Source organism: Cydia amplana, chromosome 3 (assembly GCF_948474715.1).
Source record: "Cydia amplana chromosome 3, ilCydAmpl1.1, whole genome shotgun sequence".
Classification (NCBI taxonomy): domain Eukaryota; kingdom Metazoa; phylum Arthropoda; class Insecta; order Lepidoptera; family Tortricidae; genus Cydia; species Cydia amplana.
The window spans coordinates 5902300-5923350 of record NC_086071.1 but is presented as its reverse complement, the minus strand read 5'-3'; the positions used below and the strand labels follow the sequence as shown (position 1 = coordinate 5923350).

General features: G+C 36.0%; 4 protein-coding genes across 4 annotated transcripts in view; 2 read left to right on the top strand and 2 right to left on the bottom strand.

The window, feature by feature from the left end:
• LOC134662437 (uncharacterized) overlaps positions 1-21051 on the bottom strand; it is a 333293-nt gene that overhangs the window by 10819 nt on the left and 301423 nt on the right. The gene's annotated exons all lie outside the window — the stretch shown is intronic.
• Positions 1072-2142, bottom strand: LOC134662905 (uncharacterized). Its single transcript, XM_063519210.1, has 2 exons — positions 1965-2142; positions 1072-1635 (listed from the first exon to the last, which is right to left on the bottom strand). Exons 1-2 carry the CDS (start codon positions 1998-2000, stop codon positions 1102-1104), a joined length of 570 nt encoding a protein of 189 aa, XP_063375280.1. The 5' UTR covers positions 2001-2142; the 3' UTR covers positions 1072-1101.
• On the top strand, positions 13419-14303 carry LOC134662904 (uncharacterized). Its single transcript, XM_063519208.1, has 2 exons — positions 13419-13489; positions 13690-14303. Exons 1-2 carry the CDS (start codon positions 13457-13459, stop codon positions 14269-14271), a joined length of 615 nt encoding a protein of 204 aa, XP_063375278.1. The 5' UTR covers positions 13419-13456; the 3' UTR covers positions 14272-14303.
• On the top strand, positions 15521-16343 carry LOC134662416 (uncharacterized). Its single transcript, XM_063518630.1, has 2 exons — positions 15521-15568; positions 15717-16343. The coding sequence occupies exons 1-2, from the start codon at positions 15536-15538 to the stop codon at positions 16320-16322; spliced, it is 639 nt and encodes a 212-aa protein (XP_063374700.1). The 5' UTR covers positions 15521-15535; the 3' UTR covers positions 16323-16343.

Genomic DNA, 21051 nt, shown 5'->3' with positions numbered 1-21051 from the left:
ATAAGAAAATTAATAATCATCCGGGTAATTACTTAGTTTTTGAAGGCGGTGCCAGACCAACAAAAACAGTCTTTACTACCAATCAGAAAAAAATACGAGTACGTAGTACCTACAAGATCTAAATTAATGAGTAAACTAAGTATGTCTTTATAATTCAAATAAGTGCAGCGTTATTCGTTGTCTAAAATATTGGTTCTCAAAATTTTTGGTTTGGCACCGACTTTAAAACTAAGTCATTACCCGGATGATTATTAATTTTCTTATTATTAGGTATTAATTACTTTTTGGCAAAAATTTGCTTTACGACGGGATAGGGACTGGACACGTAAAGGGGTGCCATATAAAAATTATTTTGTACTTTTCAGTGGGTTAGCTTTTTGAAGGTGGTTCCCTTTTTTTAAAAAAGATATTATATAGATGGTCAAGCAGATCTTGTCAGTAGAAAAAGGCGGCAAATTTGAAAAATGTAGGCGCGAAGGGACATGGTCCCATAGAAAATTTGAATTGCGCGCCTTTTTCTACTGACAAGATCTGCTTGACCAGCTTTATTAAGTTATTTTATTTTAGTTTTATTTTTAATTTTTTAATTTTTTTTTTATTTTGTTGTCGTTTTTTTATTTTTCTCAGATTTTGGTAAATTTTGGTGGATAGATAGAGTTCCTTATTCTGTACAACATAAGCGCAATTTCACTGTACCTATGTCCTACAAAACCTTCCATTGAGTTACGGAAAACGTATGGAATTTTCCGTAAGTCAATGGGAATATTCATACATTTTTTTGGCCCGAATTTGGATTTCGTGTTTATTTCGATCAGAATAAGAAGGTTTTCAACCCTGCTAATTTTTATCAAAATCTGACAAAAAAATAAAAGGTACAAAAATAAAAAATAGCCCAGTTATAATGGTAATAGGACGACTCAAATAAGTAAGATGCATAAAGGCCTTACATTAAGATCATAAGGCCTTAATTTATTGGTATAATATTATAACTTCTTTAATACCCCTACTAAAGTAAAATGTTTTGGTGTTAAGTATTCGTTTTTGAAGGAGGTGAACGTACAACAAAAACAATTATTATATGAAGACTCAAATATAATTTATTCATACAGCTAGAGCTAGACCAACCATCAAATAAACAAGTAAAGCATACTTATAGCACAGATTAACTGCGTTATTTGTAGAGGTATTACTGGATTCCTGACTCGGCATAGCATCAAGAACGTTCGGTTTTCCATCGTTTTCAATGTCACAGGTAAACACCGTGCTGTTGACACAAGCACCTTCTACAGGACTATACAGAGTGTCTGCGGGGCATTGTATTAGTCTGGCGGTAGCGAGTTGGTTGAGCCCTTGCACGCAAGCAACGTACATGGTGCAATTTTTGTCTTTGCTTCCCTCAAAGTTACCTACGCTAATGCAATTGTACTCCGGATAGCACTGGTAGCTGGTCACGTTCGTACACTGGTGGTCTACGTGGCTGTAGACAAAGTTATCTGGACAGCTGAGGTCTATCTGCGTGTAAACGCCTGGAGCGCCTTGAAGACACATAGTGTATCCTTGGCAGTTGGGCACGTTCTCGTTAGGAAAGCGTCCGCGGGCCGAGCAGCCGGCTTCACTGACGTCGCTGAATAAGCCCTGCAATCGAAACGTTAATCCTTTATCTGCTCAACAGTTTAGGTAATTGGCCCATAAGTCTAGGTACACGTACCGTAAAACGATCTAAATCATTTGATTACAAGAAAGAAAACAACGTAGGTACTTAAATGTTCTTGACGTGTTAAACACATACGACTCATCGATAGGTACCTAATATAATAATACTATAGGCTAGGCTAAACCATCAGCACTAAAATAAACGCAATGAAAAACGAAATCTAAAAACTGTCAATGTTTTCTTAAATTTAATAATAATTATTAATTTATATTGAGATTTTAAGATTTTACTATAAGAACAAAAGACTTACTATCATAAACACTGTAAAAATCCAAACTCGTGTCATTTTGAAAATAAAAGACTTAAATTTATCCCAAACCCGTACTGAACCTTGGAAGACAATACTTAGTTTAACGGCAGCTTAACTTTTTAAAATAAAGTAATTAACGAGTAACACTTCCATTTATCTCGTATGAGATAAAACAAGTAGGTACCTACACTACCTACTGAGAGAGCCTCTTTAGTACTGTCTCAGCCTTTTAACTTTGTTACTTTTGGTGAATTTGTTATCGATACATTTGTATTCAGAAATAGGAGGCTTACATTTTGAAATAAGTATTTAACATAGATTTCAAAGTAAGTAATATCCGGATCATTTGTTTTTGTAAAAAATGAGAAAAAAAGTGTTCTTTGTATTTGAGTTTAGTCGCATACCTACTTAAGTATTCAGCGGCTGACCCAGCACCAGCAGCCCTAAGCGTGAGGCTAAGGTGGGACGGTCCAAATGTGTCCAAGTGACACACGTGGCGTCCCATAAGCATACACCGACCCTTTTGCGATGGAAGCAGTGTGAGTCCGTTCGGCCTTTTGCCATCAGTGCAAGACAATCCTGGAGGCTCTAAAACACGACCGCATCATTGATTGTAGGTATGATGCCTTGAAAAACGGCCTGCGCAAATAAAATTAATTAATGTTAGTGACATAGTTACACATAACACATTATTTGTATACGAAACTTAGCTAAACCCTTAATTTGGCGCAAAACGTGGAAGGTCGGGAGTTCAAGCATCTTCGAAACTCAATAGTGCTAAGGTTTTTTTTGCAAAGCAAATATGTAAAAAAACCGTCAAAGGTAGTGTCCCTCCTAGGCTCCGTGGCCAATTTAAGAGGAAGAGAGGACTTCAAAGTTACACGCACGTTAAACACGTCAAGACTTGAGTGAGGGGCTCGAATAAACTAAAATTAAGAATTGATAGGACTAATTTAACTATTATTTTAAACAGGAGAATGAGAACATCGACCATTGCACAACACTATGTTAGTACTAGCGAGATAGCAGATACAGATGTTGAGATACAACTAAGCTTCGCCTAGATTCCATACAACAATAAACTAAAATAATAAGATAAGATACGTATACGCGGTATACGTAAATTACTTATATCTGAACTGCTCATGAAGCCTCTGCGTCACGAATGTGTGCTCTTCAGATTAAAAATCGACATATACCACTAAGTTCACTCAAGGAAAATAAGGTAAACGTACCAATGGTTAACACTTTTAGACGGAAGATCAAGGTTTCATTATAAAAATACCAAATTATCAATATTTACGTACCTATATGCGAAAGTGAATTTACCTACCTAAATATATGAAACGATTTAATCCGAATCGTGTCCTAAAAATTATAATTATAACATTAGAATGATTTTTAAGGTATATTAACTTTTACCGCATCTCTTAACTTTAACCCAATGTACGAGGATGACCTACTTTTTTTTCCTTATATCCTATATGTAGGTACCTATTCGAATACGATAATGCGAGGCCACGCAGGCTATTACGTTCAAAAACACCTATAGTTAGATATCTTCTGGCTGAAAAAAAAGCCACTCAGGTAGTCACTTTTTACTCTGGTCCTTTAAATGTGATCAAAATAATTTTATAGAAAAGCTATCTAGTTTACACAGTAGGTAACCTGTCTAAACTCTAAATGTCGAATGTAGATAACATAAATGGTATATTATATATATATATACAGGGTGGTCCAAACCTTGACGTCCAAAAATTTTTTTTAGATTCCTCTAGTCGTGGGCTATCAGAATATACCCCATGTATATTAGCCGATTTTTTGTAGTTTTCGAGTTATGAATTTTTGAAGTTTTTTTTGGTGAAAATTTTAGGGGTGAAGTAATTTACTCATTAAAAAAAACTATTAGATTTTTTTAAAATGTTTCTTCTTGTAACATACTCCTTAATAAATGACGTAATTATTAAAAAAAAAAATCAGCGACCTCACGTTGATACAAGTTGTAAAAAAACATGACAGAAATAATTTTTTTACGCTCAGGCATGTCAAGCTTAGATTTTGCGCTTAAATAAAAAAAAATACAAGCTGTTACAAGGACTTCTGCTGATTTTAAAAACTGATAGACCCTAAGTGTTTTACAAAAAGGTAAAAAAAAGTGACACTTAATAGTCGAAATTTGACAGAATCGGCACTCAAAGGAGCTGAGGTCGAAAGTTCCCAAATTAGTGAATCACAAAAAAATACGGTTTTATTATTCCTAACTTTAATAAAACACAGAAATTACCACGATGAGTCAATGTTGTGACATGCGATAAGCGAATCATCATTTGGGTAAGCTTAATCATTATCTTAACTGGACCCGTGTCGCGGCGGGTTGTTATCTACAAAGGGTTCATTTTTACCTGCTCCCACCCCGCCGACTACTGTCTCCATACACACTATTGTTTAATAAGTTCACCTCTTTACACACCCACACACACACACACACACACACACACACACACACACACCCACACACAGACACACACACACACACGCACACACACACACACACGCACACACACACACACACACACGTGCACGCATTAAAGTGTGTGTGTGTGTGTGTGTGTGCACGTGCGTGCGTGCGTGTGTGCGAGCGTGCGTGTGTGCGTGCGTGCGGGTGTGTGTGTGTGTGTGTGTGTGTGTGTGTGTGTGTGTGTGTGGGTGTGTGTGTGGGTGTGGGTGTGGGTGTGGGTGTGTGTGGGTGTGTAAAGATGTGAACTTATTAAACAATAGTGTGTATGGAGACAGTAGTCGGCGGGGTGGGAGTAGGTAAAAATGAACCCTTTGTAGTGTAAGGATACTGTGTGGTTTATATAGATTTTTAGTACTTATAAAACATTTTTCTAGATTAAATAAGCTAAGTGACTTTTAAAAGTATTTGTAATGATCGATCACGTGAATGGTCACGTGATCGATCCCTCCATCTTGAATATTGAACGATCATTCGTGGGGTGACGTTCGAACGATAAGGTCGATCAATATTAAAAATGGTAGAAGGTATTTGAATTGTGAGCAGGTCAGTTCGTTTTGTTTTGTGAGAACCCGAGATAATAATTATAGTATGTGTCTAAGTGTATACCTACTGTCGCGTGCGTGTGGTTAATCAGGCTCAAAGAGATTATATTCATTGTGCCAAATAAATGTATTTTTATCACACATACCGTTGTTTTAATAAAATGATTAGACCTCTTATATCTCAGAAGTGAGGATAGGCGAGTATTTTTACAAATCACTCGTTTATCCCGCCTGCAAAAGTTAATTAATCGGCCCTGGCACAATGAATACAATAATGACACATAACAATTAAATGATATTGTTTTTGTTGACCACTTATTTTGACTAAATATTTTTTTAGTGTGAGGTTCGTGCTCACACTTAAATAATGATAGCTTAATACAACTAGGAAAGTAAACGAAATAATAAAATAATGTAATGTAATAACAATTTGAGTCGTTTTGATTTCGTGATCTCAAATTTGTTTACGTGATAAATATATTATGAAATGAGTGCATGCATACGTTAAAACGTATTGTCCTGTTCTGAGCTGTTTTGACAAAAAACAACAGTTACAAGTTTTACACTACAAAGATAATTATAATTTCCAATACCTAAGGTTGGGTGTTGCATTCTATTAAATACCTATTTACTTTATTACCTATACAATGTATTTCAATTGCGACGGTCAGATTTAATAATGTTTTGATTGGTTCGCAATTAAGTGTTTATTCTTATCTTAGTGTAGGTACTTGTAAATATAATTATATTTTCAAGTTTTGCCTAAAACTAGATGCGTGATGATATGCTAATAAGGCAATGCAATATAACTTCCCATTCTCTTTCCCATTTCGTTTTTCTTTTATTCTTCGAATTACATTGAGTTTGAGTATGCACGTGTTACATTCATGTGAACAAGTCTATATTTATAATAGTTGTTTATTCAAATAATGACCAGATTATAAGTATAAAGAAACTAAACGATATGGTAAATGAAGAAATAAATCCTTATAATAGATTCATGCTTAAATACTTCGTAAATGGTACGGATAATTAAATTTTAATGTAACCATGATGAGGAGAATTTAAAATCATTTTTATAAAATAAATAATGAACCCGTTTCGACGCGCCCTGCGACGCGACGTTGCTTCAGGCTGCTGAAAAACACTGATAATTGATGAAAATTTAGAATTTTTGATACAGTGAAGATAATTATTAGAATCGGCCTGAAATATGTCTGGTTGATGAAAATAACTGAAATTTGTAAAAGTTTCAATTCTACATTAATGTAGAGCCTCATTCAAAACGGCCTGAAACGATATTTCAGCCTGCTGAAAGTGACTGAACTTGTGAATATTTCAAATGTTTTGATATTGTGTAGAGCTTCATTAGAAACGACCTGAAACGATATTTCAGGCTTCTGAAAGCAGCTGAAACTTGTTATAACTACAAATCAATCAATCAATCAATCATTTATTTATTGCACCATGGTTACAACAAGAGATGTTACAACATTTATACAAGTAAGTACCTCATGGACCCTAAAAGGGTATGACAAACATTTCCTTAAACTAAGATTTATAATATTTACATATGTCATGCAATAAAGCACAAAAAGTAGCATCGTATTAAATTATATAAATAGAACTAATAAATTACATATTAAAGCTATCTGCGAAGAAATCATTAATAGAATAATACACTTTTCTCGCAAGGAACCATTTCAATCTTTTTGCGTATGTTGTATCCCTTTCCTCTGCCTTTATAAAGTCTGGAATATGATTGTAGCATTTAGCTGCTACATAAAGAGGGCTTTTTCCTATATATTTGTAATTTAGGCGCGGGTAGCTCAAGTTTGTATTTTAGCCTTCGATTTGGCAGCTGTTTGAACAAGTGTATGTTTTTTTTGACATAAATACATAATTCTAAAATATAAAGACATGGCAGCGTAAGTATGCCATGCTCAAAAAATGTGGCTTGCAGCTATCGGGTTCTTGGATACCCACCAATGCACGAACGCATTTCTTTTGATATTGTGTAGAACTTCATTAGAAACAACCTGTAAAGATCTTTCAGGCCCCTGAAAACTCCCTGAACTTAGTGAAAATTTAATAAATTGGCAGGGATGATAATATTTCGGGTTGTTAGAACCTGTTGGAAATGCTGATATTACGGGTTTAAATCGTGTTAGACATCAAGGTACTTAACTGACATCAAGGTACTTTGTCAGCTGATAGAGCTCTTTTAAAAAAACAACGTGTACTATTCTAATCATATTTTTAACCATATAGTGCAAGATGACGCTACAACACTCGTAATGTTTGTAAGGACGGTTAAAAATTGGAAGGAGCGGCGATAATTAACCGTACAAATATAAGTTTGGCTTATTATTAACGGGGCAACTGAAATATTAAACAGGAACTTTCATTGGGCATACAATAATATTATTTGGCTGTGCATTAATAGTTTAGAGCCAATAAGTTTATATTAGTCTCAAATATAAGCATGATAATTATTAAAAAAAAAAACTGGCAGCAAAATCAAGCCACCAAAAAAAACATATAGGGAACTTGAAGTGATAGGTTGGCGTCTAAAATAATAACTAAAATATTGCAAAGCGATATACTTATAGTCGAAATCCCTAATCATGAAACACCTAATGGCCATTGTACCATTAGGTTTTTAAATTTTTAATTACTTATTTCAATAGTTACCACTGTATTCTGCCAGAGTAGGTGCGACGACGAGCGAGGCGAGGAGGAGCATGTTAGGTTGACTGTGTAGTCAGTGTAAAGGTAGTAACCAAACAAAATATTTTAAAAGAACTTCATTTTTGAATTAATAGATAGCCATTTTCTTTTTAAAATGTGCTTCATAAAATGGTCTCCAGATGCCAAATAAATAATTGGTACCTGTCTAAAAGTAAACAAAAAGCTGTAACAGTAATAAAATACAACTCGTATTGATATATTTTAAGGCTCCCTTTTTGTTGCCAATCTATTAATTTAGTACCCATTTCTATTTTTTAAACTACCCAAATTTGATTAATTAGATGACCGGTTAAATACGTGCCCATAAGTTTCAGTGATGGACGTAATCATAATCATAATCGTTTATTGCAGCCATGGTATTAAAAAAATGTTCTTATTTAGTCAGTACGTACATGGACAGTAAATGACGATAAGGTCAGCGATGGTGGGTGCAGAGAGATCTTCTTCTTCTGTTGTCATGCCCTAGCGGGCGTCGGTGGCCACCTTTGCAAAGTCGTTTCTATTCTTGGCCAGTCTTGTTAGCGTGGCCGCGTCTTTGATGTTTGTCCATTTTTTAATGGCAGGCATAAAGATGCGAAGTTCAGATCTTAATGTCACAGAAGTGGACGTTAACGAATGTGAGATTCGGGAACGTCCGACGCGTAAGTCATCTGGCATGCCAAGTGAGGGAGCGGAAGGGAGCCTAAAAGGTAGGCAAAGCCGCAAACACTTGCTGCATGCGATGCCAAGTGAGGGAGCGGAAGGGAGCCTGAAAGGAAGGCAAAGCCGCAAACACTTGCTGCATATGATCGCGATTTACGGCTTGAGAGAGATTCATGTTCGCGAACACGAAATTTGGGCGGCTACAATGGTAGTGCCTCTTGGCGCCGCCGCTCGCGCGGGGAATCTGTTAGAGATTGCCACGGTGGACCGTCAAGCCACATTCCGCGCAGTAGAAGCACGTCACCATATGTGGACGCACGAGCCCGACGGAAATTGCGGAGGTCGCGGAATTCCTCTTATGAAGACAACGAGGATAATTATATATAAGCACCCACGACATCATGTGAGTCCCAAGACGGTATGGACGCATGGAGAGAAATAGGCAATATATTTATAATAACAGTTCTGATGATGACTATCGCATAACCTCTGGACATAAAAGGTTATATATACTCTCACTCTCCGAGCGTCGATCGGTTCAAAAAATTCCCAAACATAGTCTTAATTAACGGCGTGATCGCTAGTGTTGAGTCGCTCACTCGTGAGGCACCTCATTTGTACCACTCATTTTGTTAATTTGTCGCAGTACTTCGTACCGCAAAAATGTCTTACTTCACTCCTCTATTCATTTTACTTGATTCTAAAATTATCTTTCTCCTAAAAGTTCTATTCTTAACCTTCAGAATTGCACTTCAATTAAATGTTACTATTTATTTATTTATAAAGGAAGTGATGAATACATAAATATGTATATACATTAAATATTTTTGTCGCCGTTGGAATTAATGGAATAGTCGACGCTGAAAATATGCTAGTACCTCACCTCATTTGAAGTAAGACATTGTAACACCTCATTTTAGAAAATGAGGTACTCATACAAACTCATTTTAAATTGATGTCCTACCCATCACTAGTGATAGCGTAAGTAAACTACCCGAATTTGGTGAAAATGTTATAAGTAAATTTTTGAACACCATAAAAGATATGAAAGGCAGTTTATCTTCTAAATTGTCGTTAAATAATGTTCACGAGTCCGATCCAATGTAGAAAGATTAAACCATTCTTACATGGCTTACAAAGTAGAGGAGTGCTGAGATTTACGGGTGGACAGAGAAAGAGATTATACATTTTACGCTTCCGAAACTTACAGGCCCTGCTAAATCTTTGTACCAGGATCCCAGCACTGTCCTCTACACGTGGTCGGAGTAGAAAAAGAAACTTGTAGAATCTTTCCCATGTTGTGATGATTACGCGGAACTTTTAACAACTATGCTCTCCAAGAAAGCTAAATATGGAGATTCACTTGAGCACTATTATATGACAAAGTTATATTTATTAAACAGATTTTGTATTAAGGGTTGGAAAGCTGTTGTTGACTGCTTGTTAGATGGTATAGAGGACCGTGCTTTTGTGAACCTGAAGAGGGTCTTAAGTATTTAGAAACAGTTAAGGTGGGGCTTAACAGAGAAATAGGTCAAAAATTTGATAAGCAGGGACAAGATAGGAAATAGTTAGATAACCCTACTATAAAACAATCGGATTAACCCTCTAATGAAATTGTTTGTCATAATTGTAACGAGGAAGAACACAAAAGTTTCCTGGGTAAAAGAGACAGCGGACCTGTGGGAAGCTAGGTCATCTTCCAGTGTTCTGTAGGTAGTAGTAGAGAAACAATTCCAAATATAACTATTATCGATATCCTGATAAAAAAAAATACATACAAATCTTTTGTGTTTTGTCAATATGGGTATTGGGTAGTGCGTTAACTCTAAATAGAAAACCGACGGGAATAAATTGAATTAAATTTTGACACTAGCAACCTGCCTGTAACGGTAGGTGTAGCTGGCCGCGTAAAGCGATAATTAGGTAAGACAAAAGCTAACGTGACCGTACAGGAATAAAAAAAAAAAGTTGATGTTATGATTACCTATATTATTATATATTTTATTAATCAAGCAACATGGCTCAAAAGGCTGGGAAACATAAAAAAAAATTAAAATTACAACTTAAATTAAAAATACAGAATAGATTAAATTAAGATGTTACCTACTAAAATACGTAAGATTTAGATTTAAGGGAAACATGTCATAAAAATAAAATAATAAAAATAATAACAATTAAGATATATGGGGAAGAGGATCTTTATTGAACAAAATTATAATTATAAATACAGAGGTTACACTAAAAATTAAGATTGAATACAAGGAAATTATGGCTACTTATGAAAGATTATAATATATTGTACAAGTCAATATAACGATAGGTGGATTGACTCTAAAGCTATTTATAGGCTTGGCAAGCTTCTTTAGCAGGTTTGTACGTGACTTAGCTGTGATACGCAGACCACTGACAGACATGCTGAAGAAAGGCAATGAATGGAAGTGACCAGAATCAGTGACCAGGATGATGCATTCAACTCATTAAAGGGAAAACTAATATCTAGATCTATTCCCAATATTTATGACCCGAAACGTAAGACTCAGTTGCTTTTCCAAAAAAAAAAGTGACGAAGGCCCTTTTAAGCCAGTCTCGTACTTTAGCCGGAAAACTAAACCAGATAAGCAACGTTCGCATTCATTTGAACTAGAGACCCTCACGGTGATTACCTCCTTGTTATAAATGACAGCTTTTCTAAATTCATTAACATCTAGCCTGTTCGAAATACAAAGACCTCAACAACGGTGAAGGTCTTCCGCGACTACATTGAGCTATTTTGGAACACCCGTTAGATTAATCACGGACCTAGTGAGCGTTAGGAGAGAAGTGCCGAGTGGTGGTAAATCAAAATTGGGTAGCAAATACCAGGGACCGTATAGGATTATTAGATGCCTTCCTAACGACCGCTAAGTAGTCGAAGATACACCACTAACACGGAAAAGGGCAACCATCGTTATGAAAACATAAGTGTGATAAATAAATTAAAATCTTGGTTGTGTTTGATAACAAGCATGGTAAAGTAAGTAAGTAGTTCCGAATTTGGCAGTGACGACACCGAAGTCCAAATGGGTCTGAGTAATCATCATGGCTAATTTGCATGGCTGTTAGTCTAGGATCTAGGACATAGGTAATTTAGATAAATTGATAATTTTTTAATTAATATTGCACTATTGTAAGTTCGAATTTTCAATTGTATCTGTATCTGTAATTAGGTAGAGGTGTGTGTGTACTAATAGAAATCCTAAAATATAATAACATTATGTTGTTTGATTATTATGTGTTATATAAGTGCTATTGATTAGGCTTTCTTGACGTTGTTCAATGAGTTCATTAAAAATAATTAAATGAATGCTAATAAATAAAGTGATCATATAAATTCGTATAACTTAGTTAAAATATACTTTATTTTGTAATATACTGTTATAAAACCAGTATATCTAACATTTAATCGAATGGTAATTGTAGATGAGCAAAGGGACTTGCTCTAGCAGGATGGCCGAGCTGTAAGGATACTGTGTGGTTTATATAGATTTTTAGTACTTATAAAACATTTTTCTAGATTAAATAAGCTAAGTGACTTTTAAAAGTATTTGTAATGATCGATCACGTGAATGGTCACGTGATCGATCCCTCCATCTTGAATATTGAACGATCATTCGTGGGGTGACGTTCGAACGATAAGGTCGATCAATATTAAAAATGGTAGAAGGTATTTGAATTGTGAGCAGGTCAGTTCGTTTTGTTTTGTGAGAACCCGAGATAATAATTATAGTATGTGTCTAAGTGTATACCTACTGTCGCGTGCGTGTGGTTAATCAGGCTCAAAGAGATTATATTCATTGTGCCAAATAAATGTATTTTTATCACACATACCGTTGTTTTAATAAAATGATTAGACCTCTTATAGTAGATAACAACCCGCCGCGACACGGGTCCAGTTAAGATAATGATTAAGCTTACCCAAATGATGATTCGCTTATCGCATGTCACAACATTGACTCATGGTGGTCATTTCTGTGTTTTATTAAAGTTAGGAATAATAAAACCGTATTTTTTTGTGATTCACTAATTTGGGAACTTTCGACCTCAGCTCCTTTGAGTGCCGATTCTGACAAATTTCGACTATTAAGTGTCACTTTTTTTTACCTTTTTGTAAAACACTTAGGGTCTATCAGTTTTTAAAATCAGCAGAAGTCCTTGTAACAGCTTGTATTTTTTTTTATTTAAGCGCAAAATCTAAGCTTGACATGCCTGAGCGTAAAAAAATTATTTCTGTCATGTTTTTTTACAACTTGTATCAACGTGAGGACGCTGATTTTTTTTTTAATAATTACGTCATTTATTAAGGAGTATGCTACAAGAAGAAACATTTAAAAAAAATCTAATAGTTTTTTTTTATGAGTAAATTACTTCACCCCCAAAATTTTCACCAAAAAAAACTTCAAAAATTCATAACTCGAAAACTACAAAAAATCGGCTAATATACATGGGGTATATTCTGATAGCCCACGACTAGAGGAATCTAAAAAAAATTTTTGGACGTCAAGGTTTGGACCACCCTGTATATACATTTTTGCAATAAGCCGTAGAAAAGTTGGCTTTTCTACGCTGTCCCAAATGTCCCAATGTTTGGACTTTTGGACATTGGGACATTTGGGACAGCGACGAAGGCTGGTACATCTACCTACTTACTATAGTCAAAAAGTAATTAGACCTCAATAGGTATGAACAAATACGAGCGAAATGCACGAGATGATAACAAAATTACATCATTTCGATGTATCGTTTCGACTTCAAAAAGTTGGAATTGGTCACAGTGTGTCACAGCTAAACTGATTGATATACCAATCCTCTTCACGCCGCACATGTAGGTACCTATTAGGTGACAATGTTTGGTGAAGGATTTGTATTAGAATTGATTATCTCAATGGATCGTTATTAACAATAGCCTTTTATTAGCTTGTAGTATTTGCACTTTCTTGGATACGTACAAATAAAGTATAAATGCACCGTTACTTCTAAGATTATTGAATAACGACAACATGGGCGGCAGGATACTAGTTGCAGTCGTTTTTGTAAGTTCTATTTGATTCCAATACCGTGTTTAAAGATGTACAACTTCGTACGCTTTCCCGTTATAATTATAATAATACTAATAGCTTGTGCCCGCGACTTTGTCTGCGTGGAAATAATTCCATGTTATCATCTGATTATTAGTGAATTTGGAAAAATGGAAATGCAACAACTCAGGAAGATTTTTATAATGCGGTTTCAGGTGTTATGCGGCGCGTGGCAAGTGCAGGCGGCAGTAGCCAACTGTACAGCTACAGGCCGCTTCGCTGACACCAGCGACCCCACCTGTCAGAACTTCACCCTCTGCGTTTACAACCCCCTACGCGGCAACTACCTCGCCTACTACAACCGTTGCCCGACAACCTCTCTATTCAATCCCAATACGCAAAGATGCACTACCAACTACGTATGCAACAATACTTCGAGCAACACGCCTGCATCATGTATAGATGAGGGTTTCTTCGAAGATGAAAACTCGACAGACTGTACATCTTTTATTGCTTGCGTAACGCTTGGCGGGAGCTTCATAGAAACAAAATACACTTGTCCGACAGGGTCGTACTTTGACCCGATTTTGGAGGATTGCTCGTTCAACTATCTGTGTCCTACCGTGTGTACCGCAGCGGGAAGGTTCGCCAACACGGCCGACAAAACATGTGCAACTTTCTACAATTGTGTTGCTGCGCCCGGTGGTAGCTTCGTGCTGGCTCAATATACATGCCCCTCGCCGTCTTTGTTTAATCCTAAAACTAAGCTATGCTCTACTAGGTACAAGTGTATATAAAAAACAAAGAATACACCAATGGAATACTTTTTCGCACGCGTACATATGTATAAGCCCTGAGAAACTTAAGGTAAGTATAAGCCAGGATTCCAAGTTCCAACCCACAACCGCTTCCTTGCTAGCGCTCACATAATTTGGTTTTTCCATCATATTAAGTTAGATAGCCACCGATTTTGAAATATACCTATTTCATTAACTTGGAATTGAACGATGTAATAGAGGTACTTACACACTTTTTTTTAGGTATATCCAAACCTTTATAACCAGCATAAAGGTACTGTTACACATGCTCTAAAATAGCATGCTAAAAAGCGTGCTATTGAGTATGCTCAATACGAGCATGCTTATGAGCAGTTTACATTTGCTAGCAATACGCATGCTAGTTTTAAGTATGCTCCTGAATAAGCATACTCAAAGCAAACACTCCAAATACACATGCTATTTTATAGCGTGCTCTCTCGCTCTCTGTCAGTTCAAACAAAGCTATGGACAATCAAACAGCTATCCGTATGGAGCTGAATAAGATCATCCTTTTGCTGGCGATGCAATGCATCCAGAAACTTATATCAGCTCGGCAAAAAAAGAAAAGAAAGAGAAAGATTTGGGTCCGACTGATCGATACTAGCATGCTCAATAAGCAAACCTGTTCACACACGCTAAAAGCACGCCCCCCTCCACCCGCGCTGCAGGTAGCATGCCCAAAAATCGCACGACCGTTGATTTTTGAGCAAACTCAAAACGAGCATGCTCATTATTAGCAATGTTTCGACACACATGCTACTAAGTAGCAATTGCTCAATAGTGGCATGCTTTCGTGCTAGAAATCAGCATGTGTAACAGTAGCTTAACCCACCTGCGTTATCTAGTCATACCGAATCGAATTAATTAATATAAATACAAATGGTATAATTATAAATTAGGTACTATTTAACTACCATAAAACTTGCTTACTCGTACCATCATTGATATTCTCTTTGCCATAACAATAAGTATATTTGGCCTAATACAATAGATATATATCTAATACTTAAGTTATGGTATCTACTTAATTACCTACTAAATTATTAGCGTCAGAACAAACAAAAAATGCCTTTATGGCATAATTATGTCCACGGCGATTTACCGCGTAATTGCTGAAGGATTACAAACATTGCTATCATTCTGAGGAGAGATTTTGGCAATCGTCTAATTGACCCGTATTAAGTTTACAATCAGCGATGCTATATAATGCGGCGTTTTGTAGGACTTTATTGACAACAGCGAAATGGACAGCAGGTTCGGAGTTGCAGTATTCCTCGTAAGTGTTTTCTTGAATATATGATCCAGTGAAATTTATCTCCAAGGATATTTTTCTATTTCTATAACATCAAACAAACTTTAATATAGGTATTAGTTATATTCGGTATACATAATAAGCTGTTATTAATGTTACATTGATATCCTAGGTGCTTTGCTGCGTGTGGCAAGCCCACGCCGCGGTCAACTGCACGTCGGCCGGTCGGTTCGCGGACCCCGACGACACGACCTGCCAGAACTACACCCTCTGCGTCTACGACAGCTCCACCGGCACCTACCTCTCCTACAACTACGTCTGCCCCACCACCTCCGTCTTCAACCCGAACACGGCTCAGTGCACGGCTTCCACCAACTACGTCTGCAACGTAACAACAACTAACACGACCACATCAGTGTGCACAGAAGATGGCTACATAGCCGATCCTGATTCGACAAACTGCACTACTTACATACAATGCGTCGAGATCAACGGTACCTTCGTGGAAACAACGTACACCTGTCCGGATGACACGTATTACAACCCGAACACTACATTGTGTGAATCCGACTACAACTGTACCACCACCTCCACGTTCACCTGCACGGCAGCAGGAAGGTACGCGAACACTACGGACACTACGTGCCAAACTTATATTTATTGCGTATTGGCGTCCGATGGTACTTACCTCGAATATGACTATACTTGCCCTTCCACGTCCGTATTTAATCCCAACACTGCACAATGTACCACAAGCTACACTTGCACAACTTCTTAACAAATTCTGATCCCATGCGAAATAATGTGGAACACCTATTTATGAAAATTAATTAGTGGGTTGTAACGAGTTTATAGTAAATAATAATAATATTTTATTACCTTAATTTGTTTAAAATTATTATTTTGTTATTATTGGTTAATTATATTGTAGCCATGATAGTTACGTTGTTTATTTTTATTTAGACACGACACCCATCACCCTGTGGCATTGCAAATTTAACATGTGATAATGATAACGTAACTTAAAAGAAAGTAAACAGAAAATAGTATAACAATGGTTTACTGCGCAGATCCCTTGACTTACTGTAAACAAGTTCTTAACAATGTCTGTGTTTATATCTAGATACGCGTCGTCCAAATTTTCTGACTCCTCGTTTCTTTTGCATTTTGATACCAATGTCCTCTTCTTTATGCCTGGTGTTGATGTTCTCCGATATCAATAAAGAGACGAGCCTTTTAACAGTTTCCTGGTTCTGTTTGAAGCTAGTTTCGTCTGACTCAACTCTGGTAGGAAATTCCGTAATTAAATTTTCATTTTTCTTTGGTAATAGAATCGAGTTATTGGTTTTTGTTGTAGTTTCGTAAAAATGTTTGAAATACATTGCTCTTGCCCTTTTTATATATGATGATGGTATTCTTGCTTTTTTCTTCTTTTCGCTAATACTTACAGTGGTTGGTCTGTTATGTTCCTTAGATATATAATATTTTTTGGTGAGATGAAGAGTGTTTTCAGCTTCTTTAGGGTATATATAATTTCTGTATATGTTGTAGTTGACGTCGGGAACATTAGTCACTAAGAAAGTAGACTTATTGATGCGTCGCACTTGATATGTATCAATACAAATAGCAAATTTGTTCAAACTGAAAATTGTATACTTTATCATTATAAAATAAATGTTTACTAAATTTACTTTCATGGACATTAAACACGACGTAAAGTTTCTTGAAATGTATTTATTACATCATTATCAAAGAGCATATCACTAATCATTATTATATGCCATTTTGTCTCTGGCATAGACTTGGCTTAGCTTTTCGTTTTTATAGGTACCCTGTAAAAGTTTGAATGCGTTGGAATACCAAAATATAATACGATAGATTTAAAGTACCGAACTAGTTACAACAGCATTACTGCTGCAGTATTGCAGTGCGACATTACTGCCGACTGCATTGCTGCCGCAAATGTCAAAGGTACATTGATTTTGACATTTGCGGCAGTAAATGCAGTCGGCAGTAATGTTGCGGTGGAATTCCTACTGCTGCAGTCGAGTCTTAAGATACTAGCCTGATAACCTGCCGAGTAGTTAACTATACCTAGAGTCTGTGCGGAAAGAGATGAGTCGTGGAATGTATGGGGCCCAATACATTCCACGACTCTTCTCTTTCCGAACAGACTCTTCTTGAGGTTTGATCTAACGCCCATCAGTGGCAAAACCTTTCTTCTTGAAGCTAGACGACCTTCCCGCGTTGCTCTAAACTTTCTAAAAAAGTATGAATTTTCCTCGAATTTTCTATGGTTTACCTTATGTTTGATTGGTTTGATTAGACATGGATTAGACAAATCTGACAACTGCAGTCAAATTCTGACCGCGGTATGCGAGGGCATGGCATGAGTGGTGGGGATAACTGACAGAACGGGATAGTCTTATGTATCTTTCACTAGGAGTAGCAGAGAAAGCGCTATTATTGTTTGTCTTTGTCACAGTCTCATATTTTTTTATTCCCCACCGTAGTTTATGGTGGGATACAAACAATGCGTAAACGTCAAATTGGTGTGAAACATATGAACAGTGCAAAGATTATCAGGAAAAATATTGAAATCAGTGTTTCGTGTGCATGTGGTAGTACTTAACAATTCAACAAATATGGTGAATTGCTCAGTTTTGCGCTGTACAAGTGACTGCCGGCAAAAACAGGACAACGTAACATTTCACAGGTAAATACAGTATTTTATACTTCGGTCACATTATCATGCTTAGTAGCAGCATCCTACAATCTATATAAATTAAAATCGGAGTAGAAAAAGCATTTACAGTAAATAATAACTCGGGTAAAAAAATTAACCTATAAATATTTCCTGATAAATTAACCGACCAAATTACGTACGCATATTGACAGTAAGCCGTCACCCTTTTAATAACGTGTATTCAATTTAGTCGCATTGCTATTAATCGAGGGATACCAGCCCGTGATGCATACAATTACCCCAAAATTCGGGTATTTTGTATTTTAATAACATTTTTATAAATAATTTTGCTGTAGAACTTGACATATACGAACAATAAAATTGAACTGTGTTTAAATTAGAATGTAAATTATATAATTATATTATGTAATTATATTATGTATTTAAGCATTACGGATTCTTTCTAACGTTATAGGGGGTTTTGCCACGACTCATAGTCTGGCGTTAAATTAAACACAAGTCGTCTCCTTCACGATTTTCGTAGACATCTCTTCTAAATACCTAAAACTGGTATGGATGTGTTCCTCGTGGTCTCTAGAATATGAATTGACCGGTTTTAGTTTATGGAGAGGGGGACGTGTCGATAAAAAGGGGGGGAATGTGGGCGGCCGACCAGCATTGATATTTGTTCACATCTTGAGTCCTATGGGACCGATCGGTTCGTTTCAGGTGTCGTTTGAAAGAGTATTAAACGTGCTATTATTGCTTCATAATAACTGTAGTCATAACTGTAGTCGTTTAGAAAATATTTTAAAATATATGATTTTTTACCGTGCATGGATGGCATAAGTACTGACAAAACATGCGTCTAACTCAATAAATTATAACTTTACCGCAATTAATGTTATTACAAAATATACGAGAAATTTCATTAGCTTTCTAAAAACATAAGGTTTATTGGTGTATTGTATTATATAACCATGTAATGATGAATTTTGTTCAGCATGGGTCACTACGCACCGTCACGTAAATGGCGGGCGACCGACCACAACTGTTCATTGTTTCTCGGGTTCTATTTTACTGATCAATTGGTGATGGATACCATTAGAAAGAATGTTAAATGTACAATAATTGGTTTCTAATAACCGTAGTCATAACTGTAGTCATTTACAAAATAATTGAAAATATATGATTTTTACCGTGCATGGACATAAGTACTGGTAAAACATGCTTCTAACTCAATAGATTATAACATTACCGCAATAAATATTTTCAAAATATACGGGAAATTTTATGAGCTATCCAAAAATATAAGTTTTATTGCTTTATAATGTTGTATAACTAAGTAATCATGAATTTTGTTCAGCATGGGTACTGTGCACCGTCACGTAAATGGAGCCCGGCCATCGTTGAGTTTTCATTATATTTCAGGTTCTATTTTTCTGATACATGGTGGATACCATTTGCAAGCATATTAAATTTTCTGTGAATACTCGATTGTTTGAAATCTGAGGCCCAAAATAACCATTTTAAAAATATTAAAGAAAATGTTTAATTTTTACCTTAGAGGTTTGCTTAGTGACTGAAATAATTTGAGAAAGAGATAATGTAGTAAATATAGCGTGAAATTTTTAGAGTAAAATCAGCAAACTATTTATTAACTTTCCAAAAATATTGTTTAGTTACCGTACAACTATAAACATATATGTAGGTATGCCAGGACCAATTTCGCCAAGCAAGCAAACACACGGCGCGGCGAGCGCCTGGTAGACCAGCAGCATTCTATTATTGTTTGACAGTACATTTTATAATGTAGGTATCCAAAATGATAAAATATCGATATAAATGATGGTTTGTTTGTTTTGTTTTTTTATCACAGGAAACTTAAGTATAGTTTGACTCTTTTGACAAAAGCCCAGTTCTAGGTTCATAACATCGTTAAGTTCGTAGCTTTCATGATTGCAAAACCACTGCATATGAAGTACTTAATATCTGTGTTGTTATTTGACTCACGCGTCTACACGTAAAACGTTTTCAACCCCACTCCGTAGTTAATAATTTAAAATCACCTTTTTAGTGAGATCTGAGGCTTGTGGCGTTAAAGAGATATTTGTCGCCGCACGCTCCAGGATGCAAAATAAGTGACTACTATTTGAGTAGCAGCGTATGTCCACATAATAACTATCCGTGAAGTCCGGTTTTAAGTATAGTAATAGTAAGATAAGGTCAATATTGAGTAAACTATCTATATTATATTTATTTACTATTTTATTTTACGGTCTAATTTATAGTTTTTGCTTACCTATTGATTCATTGGCGTTTGGCATTGTAGTTTTAGCTTGTAAGTATGACTCTATTGACAGTTATAAGATGTACTACGGTATTTAAATAACGCTCGTCTGTAACTACATGATCTTAGATCTATAATAGCGACTCATAACTTCTCTGTTCGACTGTAAGTCATACAAGAGAGTTAAGTAGCGATTGCGATATAAAAAGCTATAAGTAGAAGGCTTTATCACACGTTTAGAACCTTAAGTGCAAATTGCAGATTATTACTCATATAGATGTTAAGGTTGTTCAATTCACTTTGAGCTATAAGCTATAATACTAGCAGCTTAACATGCAATATAGCCAAAACAGCTACTGTAGATCTTAAATCTTTAGATGAACCTTTTAAACACTTTTATCTCACCAGAGCCTGTAAACTCTAAACAAAGACTATAGATGTAGCTATTCTAGAGCCAGGCTGTCTTTAGGTAAGAAAATAGGTGCTAAGTGTCGCCTAATTGTTTGTTGGGATTTATATGACGGTGCGCAG

Coding starts and splice junctions, on each gene's coding strand:
- LOC134662416 (XM_063518630.1), top strand. CDS start 15,536: ATGGACAGCAGGTTCGGAGTTGCAGTATTCCTC. Junction 15,569..15,716: donor TCGGAGTTGCAGTATTCCTC/GTAAGTGTTTTC, acceptor TTGATATCCTAG/GTGCTTTGCTGCGTGTGGCA.
- LOC134662905 (XM_063519210.1), bottom strand. CDS start 2,000: ATGACACGAGTTTGGATTTTTACAGTGTTTATGATA. Junction 1,636..1,964: donor TTTTTACAGTGTTTATGATA/GTAAGTCTTTTG, acceptor TTTCGATTGCAG/GGCTTATTCAGCGACGTCAG.
- LOC134662904 (XM_063519208.1), top strand. CDS start 13,457: ATGGGCGGCAGGATACTAGTTGCAGTCGTTTTT. Junction 13,490..13,689: donor TACTAGTTGCAGTCGTTTTT/GTAAGTTCTATT, acceptor ATGCGGTTTCAG/GTGTTATGCGGCGCGTGGCA.